The 15,628-nt window shown below is 35.0% G+C and overlaps 1 protein-coding gene across 2 annotated transcripts in view; it reads left to right on the forward strand.

The window, feature by feature from the left end:
• ACE2 (angiotensin converting enzyme 2) overlaps positions 1-10,713 on the forward strand; it is a 73,354-nt gene extending 62,641 nt beyond the window's left edge. For both annotated transcript variants that reach the window (XM_051984467.1, XM_051984466.1), the window contains exons 16-20: positions 633-691; positions 3,462-3,562; positions 5,771-5,884; positions 6,691-6,885; positions 9,143-10,713. In XM_051984467.1, the coding sequence (XP_051840427.1) occupies positions 633-691; positions 3,462-3,562; positions 5,771-5,884; positions 6,691-6,885; positions 9,143-9,257 (584 nt within the window). In that variant the 3' untranslated portion in view covers positions 9,258-10,713. The remainder of the gene's footprint in view (positions 1-632; positions 692-3,461; positions 3,563-5,770; positions 5,885-6,690; positions 6,886-9,142) is intronic.
• The last annotated feature ends 4,915 nt before the right edge of the window (positions 10,714-15,628 follow it).

Raw genomic sequence — 15,628 nt, forward strand, 5'->3', positions numbered from 1 at the left:
CACAGATGAAGTGCTAAATAAATATTTGGAGAATGAATGGATAAATATTGGATTATCTCTGATGGTGTTCATCTCCTATTCTATGCTGTGCACATAGTGCTCATTAAATGTTTACTGATTGATTCTTTACCTGTGAAATGATGGGACTTATTAGTGATTGTTAAGATCTTTTCCACTTCCAAAGTTCTGTAATTCTTCATTTGATATAATCATGGGTATTGCATTAAATATATTTTAAGACCCAGAGTTTGAAAGTGAGGAAAGGAAGAGGAGGGAAGCCATAATTGTTCTCCTAATCTTAACTGTTGCCCCCACTCACTTATCATTTTGTATACTAAGGAAAGAGGGATAGAGAAGAGAAGGGAAAATGGAAAGAAAAAGAAAAGAGATCAGAAAGTGGAAAACAACATATAAAAATCATTCTAGAAAGTGGACTTGTCTTAGAAGTAGGAAAGAAAGAATTGAAGTTGCTAAAAACCAAACAAACAAAAAAACCCTGATAACTTTTTCCTTGCCCTCACTACCCACTTTCCTCATTCTCCATTTCATATCCCAGCACTGGGGAAAAATGAAAGTACAGCCAGATATGGTAGTTTTCCTACTGCTCAACCTTGCCATTTCTTTTAAATCAGATAATGACTACAGCATCAAAGTGAGGATAAGTCTGAAATCAGCATTTGGAGATGATGCAGTAAGTAACCTGGATAGCTCTTCCCATTATTTTTCTTGCTAAGTTTTCAGAAAGAGGGCCTAATAAGAAACCACCAGTATATCTAGAAAAGTAGAAATCATACTCCTTTCCTAATAACTTCACCCTGTGGATTTTTTTTTACTTTAGAAAGGGACATGGTACAGTCAATAGAGTACTGAACCTGGAATCAAAAAGATTCATCTTACTGAGTTTAAATCTGACCTCAGATAATTACCAGCTGTGTGATCCCTGGCATATCACTTAACTCTGTTTGCCTCAATTTTCTCAACTGTAAAATGAGTTGTAGAATGAAATGGCAAACCATTTCAGTTTTTTGTTTTGTTTTGTTTTGTTTTTTGCCAAGAAATTCCCAAGTGGAGTCATGAAGAATCTCACATGACTGAACTGGAAAGAAAAAAGCTGGAGAGGATTCTGGACTTAGAGTCAGAGGGTTAAAGTCTCAGCTCTGCCATGATCTGTATATCTGTGTAATGTTGGACATGACACTTAAATTTTTTGAATTTCAATTTTTCTATCTACTAAATAGGGGAAGAGAAATAATAGCCTTCTTGACTATCTCACAAAATTGGTTAATATCAAATGTTATATATGTAAAGAGCTCTCTCTAAAACATTAAGTGATATAACATTAATACTTGTGAGCTGGTTTTTTTGTTAGCATTTGTTACTATCTCTTGAAATTGTTGTGGTAATCAATAAGATTTCTGTGTTAAAGTACAAAATTTATGTAAATAAGAGTCAAAGATACCATTATTCATTTCAGAGTAAAATGTTGTTTACCCACTGTTAAGATGGTTTGTACACTACTTCAATCACCTTACTAAAAGAGGGAATGGGTTTTCTTTTACTCAGTTACTTTTACAATGATATACATATTTGAGAATTCTTCCAGGTAGAGAAATAAGTATGTCAAATTAGTTTCATTTTTGAATGTTTCTAGTGTTAGAATTAGTGTTTGTTCTAGCTATGTGACCAAGTCACTTAATCCCAATTGCCTCAGGAAAAAAAAAAAAAAGAATTAGTGTTTGTTATGGCATATTTTATAAGGACCAACTTTTTGTTCAGTTGTATGTGACTTCATGACCTTATTGGAGTTTTTGTTTGACAAAGATATTGGAGTGGTTTGCCATTTTGTTTTGATCTCATTTTACAAATGAGGAAACTGAACAAACATGATTAAGTGATTTGCCCAAGTTCACACAGCTATGAAGCCTAAATTTTAATTTAATTTAATTAGGTAAGATTTTAATTTACAAAGATAAGTCCTCCTGACTCCTGGTTGAGCATTCTATTCATTTCCTCAACTAGCTGCCTAGAGTTCAACTGGAAATAAAAATACAAATACAGGTACATGGCATTTGTAAAATAAAGGGAGTTGGGATCAGGTAAAGGGACTCTAATAATTTTATGCACTTCTGGCAACATTCTAGAAGTATTAGTAAAAATAAATCAGCCTGTGTGATTTCCTTTATGTATCCATGTCAAAATATCAGTGCAATTAGGTGAGTCTTTAAAACCACATGTTTGGGCTAGTGTAGACAAATGATTGACTAAATGTCTCCTTTTTCATCCTTTGGTGTGAGTATTGTGTATTCAGTAAGTAGGACTATCACCAGTTATGTTGAATTTTGTCTTGCTTCTGTTCTCTGATGATTCTGAAGGAAAGAATGAGACTGATAACTTGGCAAAATTCTGCCTCACTTTAATCCAATTCACACATAAGACATTACCCTCATGGTGTCATTGGTCTGTTTTGAGCACAAAGGGTGAACAACAATAATATGTAAACCAGTGGTATCAAATTCAAATAGAAATAGGAGCCAAAAAACCATATATAAGGATTCCATTGGGCTGCATATTGACTTAAAGCACTGCACATATTTACATATTTATTTTTATTAATTAATTTATTAATATATTTGTTTTGTTAAATATTTACCAGTTACATTTTAATCTGCTTTGGGTTACACTAACGAGTATTGTGGAATCTCTGATTGGTATGTTTGATACTTCTAATTGTATCAACCTTAGGTAAATGAGATCAACAGAATTGGACAGATACTGCTTCTCACCAAACCATGAAAAGATTTCATAGTCATGTAGATTTGTTTGTTATGCTAACAATTCAAGAATTATTATAGGGCAATTAGGTGGCATAGTGATTTTTAAAAAATGTTAAACTTATAACAGGAGACAACCTGGTACAAAGAAAGTTAGAGGAGCTGAGTTTTAATCCTGATCTGATTTATTTTGGACAGTTCTCGGCCTTGGCTTCCTCCTGACTTCTTTTTTTCTATAAAGAAAAGGAAGGAAAATACATTAGAAAGATCCAACATACTATTCAGGTTACAGTGATTAATGGCAATTTAATATAGAGTACCCCAAAAATCTTAGTGCAGTTTAAGGCTATTAATATTTAAAACTGTACCAAGAATTTTGAAATAATGCATATATTAAAAATCATTATAGAGTACATCCCAGAGTCAAAACTAGACTGAGAAAAGCTATTTATTGAAATACATATGTTATTTTTCCATACCTATAGGCCAAAGTAATTAATTAACTTGAGAAAGCTCAGACTCAGAACAGGTAGTTGCTGATTAAAGGGTAAATGTTCAGTCATTCAACAAGCATCTATAAATTGCTGACTATGTAACAGGCATTGTTCTGGGTTCTAGGAATGCAACTGCAAAAGAGAAATAATTTCTGCTCTCAAGGTACTTACATTTTATCTTTTTCTCCCTACACAGTATAGCTGGAATGAAAATGAATTGTATTTGTTCCAGTCATCAATTGCTTTTGCCATGAGACAGTATTTTTTACAAAAAAAAAATCAGACTATCCTGTTTAGGTGAGTGACTTTTGGATTCTTGGCTTAATTCCATAGCATTTTCTTAGTTTTGTTGGGAGTCAGATTTTGGTTGAGGGGGTGATGTTCAGTTTAACCTGAAGGTCTACTCTTGTTCAGTGAATTCTGAGGGTACTATTCAACGTATTTGTTATAGAATTGGGGTGAATCAGATATTGCTTGGGATAAGGAAGCTGCCAGGAATAGAAGAATGTTTATTGATGGTGGTGATATTTTCTGTCATTTGTCAAGTCCTATGAAGAGGCATAATCAGCCCTCCTTTTCTGTCTCACTGTTTCTCAATACCAACTTCATTTAGGCTATTTAGACTTCTCCTTCATGGTATAGAATCATCCTTCTTCTTTTAAGAGGAGTCTTCTTTTTTTCAGGAGCTCTTGTAAATGCAGCATATGCATATTATCATTCTTCTTACATTGTTGCATGTTAACTGAGCAATGAGAATCCTACGGCCCACTGACTGGTTTGAGTGGGGTACTGATTTTTATTCTCTTCCTAGTTCTACTTAGGCCTTTTTAGACATGAACACCTTGCTCACCTTCTTAGAATAAAACTTTCCTCATGGCCAAATGAAACGGCCCCTGTTTTCTTTTGTAGATCTTATCAGCAGTACTGGAAGCCTAAAACTGTAATGAAAACATTTTCTACTGATAGTTTTTTCTTTTTCTTTTTCTTTTTTTTTTGGTCTTCACTGTCTTATGTCATTCCTATATTCCTCTCTTTTAGATCAGGATCAGAGATTAGTATGCTAAAGAACTAAGTGGGCAGACGTAATTAGTAGAGTATGCACAGTAATATTTGATTCCTGTCAAATTGACTAAAATAATTGAAGAGGCAAGAGAAATGCTGAAGGGGATGTGGAAAAATTGGCAAACTGCTCCAATAACTTTGTCAAGAAAACCTCAAATTAAGTCATAGAGTTGCATAATCTTTGTAATCTGAGTTTTCTTTTTTCTTTTTTTTCCCCCTTAAGCAATTGGGGTTAAGTGACTTACCCAGGGTCATACAGTTAGAAAGTACTAACTGTCTAAGACTAGATTTGAACCCAGGTCCTCCAGACTTCAGGACTGGTTCTCTATCCACTGCCTCTGATCTGATTTTTCTTGTGCAGCGTGATATTTGGGGAAATAAGTATAGAGGAACTGTACATTTTTAACATATTGGATTAGAGCAACTAGGTGGTGCAGTAGATAGAGCACCAGTCCTAAAATCAGGAGGACCTGGGTTCAAATCTCACCTGACACTTAACACTTCCTAGCTGTGTGATTCTGAGCAGGACACATAACCCCAATTGCCTCAGCAAAAAAACAAAAACAAAAACCCAAAACATTGGATCATTTGCCAATTGACTTGGAGTGGGGGAGGGGGAAGGAAAGGAAAAAAATTGGCACAGTTTTGTAAGGGCAAATGTCAAAATTATTCATGAATATATTTTGAAAATAAAAAGCTTTAATTAAAAAAAAAAAGATTGGACATGACTGAAATGACTGAACAATATTTTACAGATAAGAAAATGAAGACCCAGAAAGCCTAACTCACTTTTCTGAGGTCATACAGATAGGAAACATTAGAGATGAGAGTAGCATCAAGATCCCTGGCTCTAAGACCACTGTAGTTTGCATCATAATTTACTGCTTTCTATGTTGGTTGGGGCAATTTTTACCCTCATTTTCCCGACCTAGACTTAAGATAAACCAATGTATGTTAAACATGTGCAGTTTTTTCTATACATATTTCTACATTTATTGTGCTGCACAAGACAAATCAGATCAAAAAGGGAAAAAAAAGAGAAAGAAAACAAAAAGCAAGCAAACTATAGCAAAAAAGATGAAAATACCATGTTGCAATCTGCATTCAGTCTATATAATTCTCTCTGGGATGCAGATTGCTCTCTCCATCACAAGTCTATTGGAATTGATCTGAATCACCTATTGTTGAAAAGAGTCACGTCCATCAGAGGACAATATTTTAAAGATAACTTTTAAAGACATAATGACTGATTTTTGAATGAACAACCATGATTCATGGGACCTGATGATGATCCAAGCTTTCTACATATTACTGTTCTCTTCTGAACACTGAACACCCTCTAGAACAGAAAGTTGCATATGATCAATTAGTGTCCTTTGACTTTATGTTACTTCTTATGTCATATATATCATAAAAGATAATGTATGTTATGTTTCTCCCTAGGGATGAAAATGTGAAAGTGTTTGATTTGAAACCCAGAATTTCCTTCTATTTCTTTGTCACTATCCCTCAGAATGGGACCTATGTTCCCCGAGAAGAAGTTGAACAAGCAGTCAGGTAACACTTTGTTTTCTAGCTAAAGTGACATGAATTAAAAGTCCTGAGAATCTCTCTCTCTCTCTCTGTGTGTGTGTGTGTGTGTGTGTGTGTGTGTGTGTGTGTGTGTATGTATGTATGTATCTTGAGGGAGAAGATATCCCTTATTAATGAAGCATACCACATCTCCCTTCTTTCTTCTCCTAATGTCTTTCACAAAAAGGACAGAAGAAGAAGAATCATATCTAGAGATTTCTTACTCCTCAACTGGTACAATTACCATTTTAAAGTCTCGTGTTAAAGTTATGGTGAAAAAAATCTATTATATGCTATTATCATAGGAGCTCAGCTCCCTTTCCCTTAGGAATAAATAGATTCTGACATTAGCATGGGTTCTGCCCGAGAAATTTAACCTAGATTTATCTTAGATGGGGTGCGCAATTCTTGGAGGGTACAGATATTTATGACTTCAGATCCATTAGCTAAAAGGAATTCCCAGGTAGCCTTGAAGTGATTTCCAGGCAGAAGTCACAAAGGCTCACATGGGCTTTTGAAAGCTGATTATTAAGTTGTCATTGTGAGCTTTTAAACTTCAGAAATTGAGAGATGCTAGAGATTGGCTTGATTTATTTTTTTTAATTGTCTAGACTTTTTTTTTAAAAAAAAAGAAAATATCCATTTTATCCTTTGCTACTCCCCTTTCCTTTTGTTTTTAATTTTTCCCAATAGCAGGGTTTTCTAATGAGTTCTGTTTTGTTATTATGTAGCATTTTTATAATTTATTTCTCTTTTGGTTCTTTCTTAATTAGTTGTGCTCTTAATTACAGACTCTATAGGGGCCGCATCAATGATGCCTTTCGCTTGAATGACAACAGTTTGGAGTTTGTGGGCATCCCTCCCACAATAGCACCTCCTTATGAGCCACCAGTCACCATTTGGATGATTGTATTTGGAGTGGTCATGGGACTTGTGGTGATTGGAATTGTGTACTTAATCTATACTGGTGTCAGAGACCGAAAGAAGTAAGTAGCTTTTTCTAGAGGTCTATATACTAGAACTTCAATATCCTTATATTTTAATGGCTCTGCAATCTCATTGATGGGGGCACTCTCCCAAAATGTAGATTACAACCCATCTTGATTGCATCTTCCTGGAAATTCCTCTCAACAAGGCTTTGCCTAAGTTACTGGGAATCTTCATCTCAACCTCGACATAGATGGGTATCATTAGGGTTTGTAAGCTGAATGGAGAAGTAAAAATATGTTGCATAGTTTAACATTCATTTTGAACTCAAATAGAAATGGACCATTGGAAGCAACATATTGACTTAGAAAACCATAAATATCTATGTTGTATTTTATATATTTATATAAATTTATATATGTATATAATTTTGTTAAACACTTCTTAATTACATATTAATGTAGTTTTAACTAATCGGGAGTCTTGTTACATTGTTACATTGAATATGGTACATCTGGTATAAAGGAAAGAACAATGAACTAGGAGCAACAAGACTTGGGCTATTGAAAATGCAAATAATAACAATTTTATGTATGACCACTCGTAGAAATCACATATTTCTTCTGAGCCTCAGTTCTCCCATTTGTAAAGTGAAAAAACAGGATCATAGATTGAGAAATGGAAAAGACTTTAGAGGCCATTTAATCCAAGGCTTTCTTTTTATAGATGAGATATCCGAATTCTAGAGAATTAAAGTGTCTTTCCCAAAGTCACATTAGTATTAAATGATAAGGGCAGGATTTGAACCTAACTTCCTTGATTTCAGAGGCGATATTCTTTGCAATGGTCATGCTGTGTTCTTAATGCATATTATCTACCTCTTAAGGCCAATGTAAAGATGATTAAGGCAATGTCTTTGAAAGCCTCATCAAAGAATTCTGCGTGATGAAGTAGGGGGAAAGCATTTGATTTGGATTCAAAAGTTGTTGTTTCAGTCATTTCAAACATCTTTGTGACTCCATTTAGGATTTTCTTGGCCAAGATACCAAAGTGGCTTGTCATTTTCTTCCCCAAGTAGCAAGTAGCAAGTAGCAAGTAGGATTAAGTGACTTGTCCAGTATCACACAGCTAGGAAGTGGCAAGTCTTTTTGACTCCAGGGCCAGCACTCTACCTGTCTCAAGGTTCCTTAAAATACCATGGGGTTTTAATTCATATATATATATATATATATATACACAGACACACATACACATACACACTCACGAGACTACAAAGGAAAAAAATAAATATTAAATGCAAATATCCAAATGTTTTTGAAATTTTATTGTCCCCCAAGTTAAGAAACTCTGATCTAAGTTATGTAGTAGAATGTAAATCCTTATGGAAAGAAACTGACATTAAAAAATTCTTACATCCCCAGTATATGGTACTTAAATGTGTGGATGAAAACTTGTGATCTACCTTAAATTAAATGAATGAAATTAAAATTTCATTGATATTTGTGCCTTTATTTTATTAGTACACTATCAGAGATCTTGCATGATATATTGGATAGACAACAAGCATAGCTGCTAAGGAAACCTAGTTTCTAAATTTGCTTTTGACATAAGTTGACTCTGTGTTTTTGGTCAGTTATTTAGTCTTTCAATGTTTCAGCCAACTTTCTGAGACTATTATAAGTTGCAGAAAAAGTGCCAGTATGTATTGGCAGAAGAAATGTCTATCATTAAAAGTTCTTAAATTTTTTGGTCTCAAGACCTTTTTTACATTCTTAAAAAATTTTGAGTATTTGAAAGGTTTTGGTTTATGGGTTATATCTGTTAATATGTACCACACTGGAAATTAAACCTGATTTTTGAAATCTAAATATTATTAATTCATTAAAATAATATATTTTATGGGAAAAACTAAACAGTGAGAAAAGTGGCATTGTATTGCAAATCCTTTTAATAATTTGCTTTAATTAAAGATAGTTGAATTTTCATGTCTACTTCAGTCTGTTGCAATATATTATTTTGATTGCAGCATATGAACAAAGTCTTACTTCACAGGTTCTGTAGTAAATAAATAATAATCAGTTTTAAGATATTACTATTAAGTATTAAGTACTATTATGTAGTAGTGTTAAGACAAAACTATTATGAGAATTATGAGAGAATATTATGAAAGAAAAGAGTCTTAAGGACCCCCAGAGGTCCAAGTGGTTTCATTTTGAGAACCACTGCTTCATTTTAATGAAATCATGGGCCTAGTGCCAATTTCTTCTGGTCTGTAGAGTTCTTAAATAATAATAATATTTTATTTTTATATAACAGGAAAAACATAAAAGACACTAAACAAGCAGAGAACCCCTATGCTGAAGAACATTCCACTGGGGGACGAAATAATCCAGCTTTCCAAAGCCCTGAGGATGCTCAAACTTCGTTGTAGAAAAAAAAAATTATTTTCTAATTATTTCATTTTCTGTAAATAGTAACATCATGTAATGAACACAGGTGAGGCTCCTGTAAATGCTCTTGAATACCCAAAATACAGTTCTTATCAGGAACTGCTTCCACTCCAACAAAAAGTTGCAGGACCAGATCTCTACTGTTTCTATTATTTACTGCTTTCTCAGAGCTACACATTTCCCCAAGAGAAAAGAAGTCAAAAATACTGGTGGCTTCTTTGGGGCACTAAAGCTATTCAAGGAGAAAAAGAAAATTGGAATATATCAAGTTACTGAATTATTTGAGGCTGGAAAAGAGATTTCGTGGCAACAAATGTTGACATTTGGGTGTGAGTAATTGATCTATTGTTTGTCATAATTGTATCCTTAGCAGGCTGATTGTCCACTAAAAACAGAACAAAGTTATGAGTTACATCTTTAGCCCATTCTAAGAATTATAGTAGCTGGCCTAGATGGACATCCAAGTCTTGGGGTACAGCTCTAAAGGATATGGTGAGGAGAGTTGAAGGAATCAGAATTGAGATTAGTAGGGTGTAAGGCAGTATGTTATTATCAACCAATCAATAAGCATTTGTTGCTATGTGCCAGACCCTGCACTAAGAGCTAAGAATGCAAGGAAAAGCAAAAGTTAGTCCTTGATCTCAAGGAGCTCATTCTAAAAAGGTAGACAACATGCAAAATGATTATGTACATATATGATATATACGTTTGTATATAGATGGTAATCTCAGAGGATAGGTACTCAGGAGTTGGGGGGAAAGAGAGAGAGAGATTAGGAAAAATCTCTTGCAGAAGATGGGATTTGACCTTAGTTTCAAAGGAAGCCAGAAAATCTTGGAGGCAGAGGGGAGAAAACAATGAATCTAAAGATAGAATCAAGTTCTGATTCTATTTATGTTTTGTGTGACTTTACCTTACTTGGTCTCAGTTTCTCATCACTGAAATGAGAGGATTGTTCAAAACTATTTCTAATGTTCCTTGATGCTTGAACTCCTCCTACAATCTCCCCTACTAGCTACTTTCCTTGTTTCCTGGGATTGATAATTGGTATTTTCATAAGGATTTTCAGAGGCTTCCAAAACCCTCCCTGTGAGTCCACAAGTGCAGGATTGATTCTGTAGTACCCCTTATTTTTCTCTCTGTATCAGTGAGAGACACTTATAGGTCATAAGCTTCTTAAGGGGGGAAAAAAACATGTTTTCTAGTCCCCTCTCCTCTATATCCCTAATCAGAGTACCCAGCCCAAGAATGAGCAAACTTGTTGAGTTGACCCAATACACTACCTTAACCCTCAAAAGATTCCCATTCCCAAAGACCAAGCCATGAACCAAATAAAGGTTTTTCCCAAGGTGTTAAGACTTTCCATGCAAAAATGAGATGTGCAATTATATTGTTGAATAATAATAATAAAGAGAAAGGTGACTTTTTGCTTGTCAATAGTGTCTTTCTGTATGTGATTCTACAAACGATGGTGAAAGCAGCCTCACAAAGACAGGCAACGAGTGAAAAAGAATGTATATTGTTTTCTTGTCTCTGAGATCTACTTATTTTACTTTGCATCAGTTCATAGTATCTCTATCCTTTCTATAATATATTGTATTTATGATTGCTTACAATGATCCATCATATTCATGTACCATTTTCTTAGCTATTTCCCAAGTGTATCTTCCTTATTCCTAGCACTTCCCTATCATAAAAAGGGTTGATATAAGCATTTTGGTGCATATGGGACTTTGCTTTTTATCAACAATCTCTAAGAAGATTTTTTAAAAATTTCTTTTGATTTGCTTTTTATTTTCAAAATATGCAAAGATAATTTTCAACATTCACCTTTGTAAAACTTTGTGTTCCAATTTTTTTTCTCCCTTCCTCCTACTTCCTCCCCTAGATAGCAAATTGTGGTGTTCTCTTCTTTTTTGTAATAATGGTTCTCTGGGAGCAGGTTTCTTGGGGAGGTTTTCAGGAGACAGCCTTGGTTTCAGTTCAAATCAATAATCACTTCAAATGCTGCCAGCTGATAAAATCCAAATGTTTATTTTCTCCTTCCAAGTCTTATCTATTTCCTTGGGCCCCGGGTAGTTTTCTTAGAGGCCTCTCTCCCTCCTTGGTTCCAAGAGTTCTTGTAGCTTGTCTTTTAGCTCTTGCAGCTTCTGCCTCTAGCTCAATTCCAACTCATGGCTTCTCTATCTCCAACTGACGCTCCCCTCTCAATCTTTTCAACTGAACTCTCCTGACTGAGCTCAGCTGTTTTTATGCTCCTCCTCTAAGAGTGGGATTATTGGAGGTGTGAATTTGAATATCTCATACTGAACCCTGAAATCTCCCAAACGTGTGAACTAATGTGTGAGCTAATGTGTGAACTCTCAAAGATGTAAACTTAATCATCATTTCTATCAATTCCATTGAGTTATCACCTTGTTTCAAGTTTTGGCTCACAACAGCAAGTAGTCCAATATAGGTTAAACATGTGCAATTCTTCTATATATATATTAACACAATTATCAAGCTGCACAAGAAAAATCAGATAAAAAAGGGAAAAAATAAGAAAGAATACAAAAAGCAAGTAAACAACAAAAAAAGATGAAAATACTATGCTGTGATCTACATTCAGCCCCCACAACCCCATAGATGGCTCTGTCTATCACAAGTCTATTGTAATCGGCACAAATCACCACACTATTGAAAGAGCCACAGCCATCAGAATTGATCATCACATAATTTTGCTGTTGCTGTGTACAATCCAAAGAAATTTCTTAAAGAGAAGAATTAGAATGAACCCACCTTCAGTGGGATCTTGTATTCCAGGTCAGTATTTTGGGGTTTAAAGCAAAACGGCAACAACAGCAATAGTAGAGACAAATTTGGATGCTGAATTTTCTTCTTTTTTTTTAATATTTTATTTTATTTTATAATTTTATATTGACAGAATCCATGCCAGGGTAATTTTTTTTTTTACAACATTATCCCTTGCACTCGCTTCTGTTCCGATTTTTCCCCTCCTTCCCTCCACCCCCTCCCCTAGATGGCAAGTAGTCCTATATATGTTAAATATGTTGCAGTATATCCTAGATAGAATATATGTTTGCAGAACCGAGCAGTTCTCTTGTTGCACAGGGAGAATTGGATTCAGAAGGTAAAAAACAACTCGGAAAGAAAAACAAAAATGCAAATAGTTCACAATCGTTTCCCAGTGTTCTTTCTTTGGGTGTAGCTGCTTCTGTCCATCATTTATCAATTGAAATTGAGTCTTTGTCAAAGAAATCCACTTCCATCAGAATACATCCTCATACAATATCGTTGTCGAAGTGTAAAGTGATCTCCTGGGTCTGCTCATTTCACTTAGCATCAGTTCATGTAAGTCTCTCCAAGCCTCTCTGTATTCATCCTGCTGGTCATTTCTTACAGAACAATACTCCATAACATTCATATATCACAATTTACCCAGCCATTCTCCAATTGATGGGCATGGATGCTGAATTTTCTGCTGAATTTTCAACTTGAGGATTATTCCCATTTGCAGGGGAGATATGGCAGAACAGAAAAGAATACCAGACTTTAATTAGAAAATCTGAGTTAGAGTCCAAGCAGTGATACTTTCTAGACTTGTGATCCTAACTAAGTTGATTCCTTATGTCTCAATTTTTTCACATGTAGATTGGGAAGAATAACTTTGGCATTACCTATCCTAAAGAATGTTGGGAAAAAACATCTTAATGTTAAAGCACAATAGAAATTAATTATTGTTGCATCATTGTGGTTTATATATATATTTTTAAAGTCAAAATATTCAAAGTGAGTTGATGTAGATAAGTTGATGAAATTTCCCTCTTGCCTGTGGAAGGAAGGCTCCAACTGGCTTCCACAGCAATTAGACATTTGCTCAGGGGGCACCATGGACTTTTCTAAGAGAAGGGGGAAGTACCAGTCATTGGTATATTTGAAAATCCTATTAGGTGCTTTGACAGATTAGGAATTGCTTTTTTGCTGTTACTCTTGCTTTTTAATTTATGAAAATGGAGAGCTGCTGCCAGGCCCAGGGATCAGGGAAACTCATCTTTCTCTAAAGGGACACTGTGGCTCTAGACTTAAACACACAGATAAAATTCAATCTGACCCACACAGAGAGGGATCAGATCCTTTCCTTTGAACTTTCTGGATCTATATTCCCTCACCTTGAGACAGGTAGACACGTAGACACACATCTTTTGCTCCCCTTCCATCACTCCCAAGCAAATTGGTTAAAACATATATTTATGAATACAAATATGGATATGTATATACAAATATGTATATACATATATATACACATGTGTATGTATATATATAAAATATATGTATGTATACAAGAATACATATGTATACAAATGAATGCATCTCCCCCCACCCAGATAAACACATATCTCTTTTTTTTTTCTATTGAGGCAATTGGGGTTAAATGACTTGCCCAAGGTCACACAGCTAGGAAGTCTTAATTATCTGAGATCAGATTTGAAGTCAGGTCCTTCTGATTCAGGGCTGGTACTCTATCTACTATGCTACCCACTTGCCCCACACATATCTTTTCTATCCTTGCTCTTTCATTAAATTCTGCTCCATAACTTGACTTACTTAACTCCTCCCACCCAGGGATCCCTTCCTTTTTTTCCCTCCCCCTTGACTTCCCCATCCATCTATCCCTCCCCCCTTGTCTCTAGATTTTGGAGGGTGCTATACCCTTCATGGTTTATCTGTCTGTCTATCTATCTATTCTTTGTCTGCACCTCATTTGTATAATTTGATTACTATTTTTTACATTTTCTCTGCCAATCTTTTTTTTGAGCTTACACTATTATTGATATAAATTTTAAGCATAAAATATATATTTCCCATGTTAAAAAAAAACAGTTTGTCTGTGTTTAAACAGTTTGTCCATGTTGAGTTCCTTAAAATTGCTCTTTGATATTTGCTCTTATATGTTAGATTTTCTGTTAAGTTCAGGTTTGGTTGATAGAAAGGCCTGAAAATTGATGAGTTCATTTTTTCTCGTCAAAAATTATAGGTAATTTTGCTGGGTGTGATATTTTTGACTACAGACCTAGTTTTTTTTGCTTGTCTGTAGATATGATTCCAAGACCTGCAGTCTTTTATTGTAGCTGCTGATAAGTCTTCTACAATTCTAATCGTAGCTCCAGCTCTTGTTTCTTGAAATTTTTTTTTCTTTGATCTGGGGTTTTTGAAATTTGTCAATACTATTTCTATGTATTTTCCACAAAGGATCTCTTTGAGGTGGTGATTGGTGTTTGTTTTTTTTTCCTACTTCTACTTTCCCCTCATATTTTCTCACTTCAGGACAATTTTCTTGGATTATTTCCTGCATTATTATGTCAAGGTTCTCTTTTTAATCACAACTTTCTGGCAATCCAATTATTCTTATATTTTCTCTTCTTGATATGTTCTTCAGATCTGTTGTTTTTCTTGTGAGATGTTTCATATTCTGTTCTATTTTCTCCTTCCTTATAATCTGTTTTGTTATTTCTTGGTCTCTCATAGCTTCACTGGCTTCTCCTTGCCCAATTCTAATTTTTAAAAAATTATTTTCATTTTTGAAACTCTGTATCTCCTTTTCTAATTGGTTAAGTTTTCCATAATCTTGTTTTTCTTGGATGATTTTAATTTTTTTCTTTAGTTTTCCCTCAATGTCTCTCGTTTGATTTTTGAATTCTTTTTTGTGTTCTATAAACTCTCTCTGGGCAGGGAGCTATTTCACATTATTCTTTGGTTTAGAAGCTTTTTTTCACTAAAGTGTCTTGCTCTGAAGATGAATCCCAGTCTTCCCTGTTCCCACAATATGCTTCAATGGCAGGGTTCTTTCTTCTTTGCCAATTCATTTTTTTTTTTTAATAAGAGGTATTAGTGTAAAAACCTTTAATTGTGGGTGGGTAGCATGGTGCCTCAAGCTTCCCTTCAGATCTCCACTCTGACCTGGAACTCCAAACCAAGAGCTCCCCACTCCTGCAAGTGCCCACAGCCAGCAGTGCCCCTGCTCTGCTGCTTCTGCACTCCCTGGATGCTGGTTCATTCTCACCCAGGGCCTCATTTCCTTGTGTTCCCAATCAACCAACGTTCACTTTGTCTTCCTAGACTCAAACCCAACAAACTATTCAAGAAGTGAAAGTGTCTGTGGTTCCTGCTGAGGCTCCAGCCACACCAGCTAGCCTGAGGGATATCTATTAGTTGTTAATGCAGAGCTAACCCAGAGGTGTTTGAACTTCATACAGGTTAATTCTTAGCCCAGAGTCTTTCTTCAGTCGAGTTGTATCTGGAACACTTCTGTTTAGAGCCCCAATTCTTCTTGGTTTTTCTTTAGTCTATG

This window comes from Antechinus flavipes, chromosome 3 (assembly GCF_016432865.1).
Source record: "Antechinus flavipes isolate AdamAnt ecotype Samford, QLD, Australia chromosome 3, AdamAnt_v2, whole genome shotgun sequence".
In the NCBI taxonomy this organism is placed as follows: domain Eukaryota; kingdom Metazoa; phylum Chordata; class Mammalia; order Dasyuromorphia; family Dasyuridae; genus Antechinus; species Antechinus flavipes.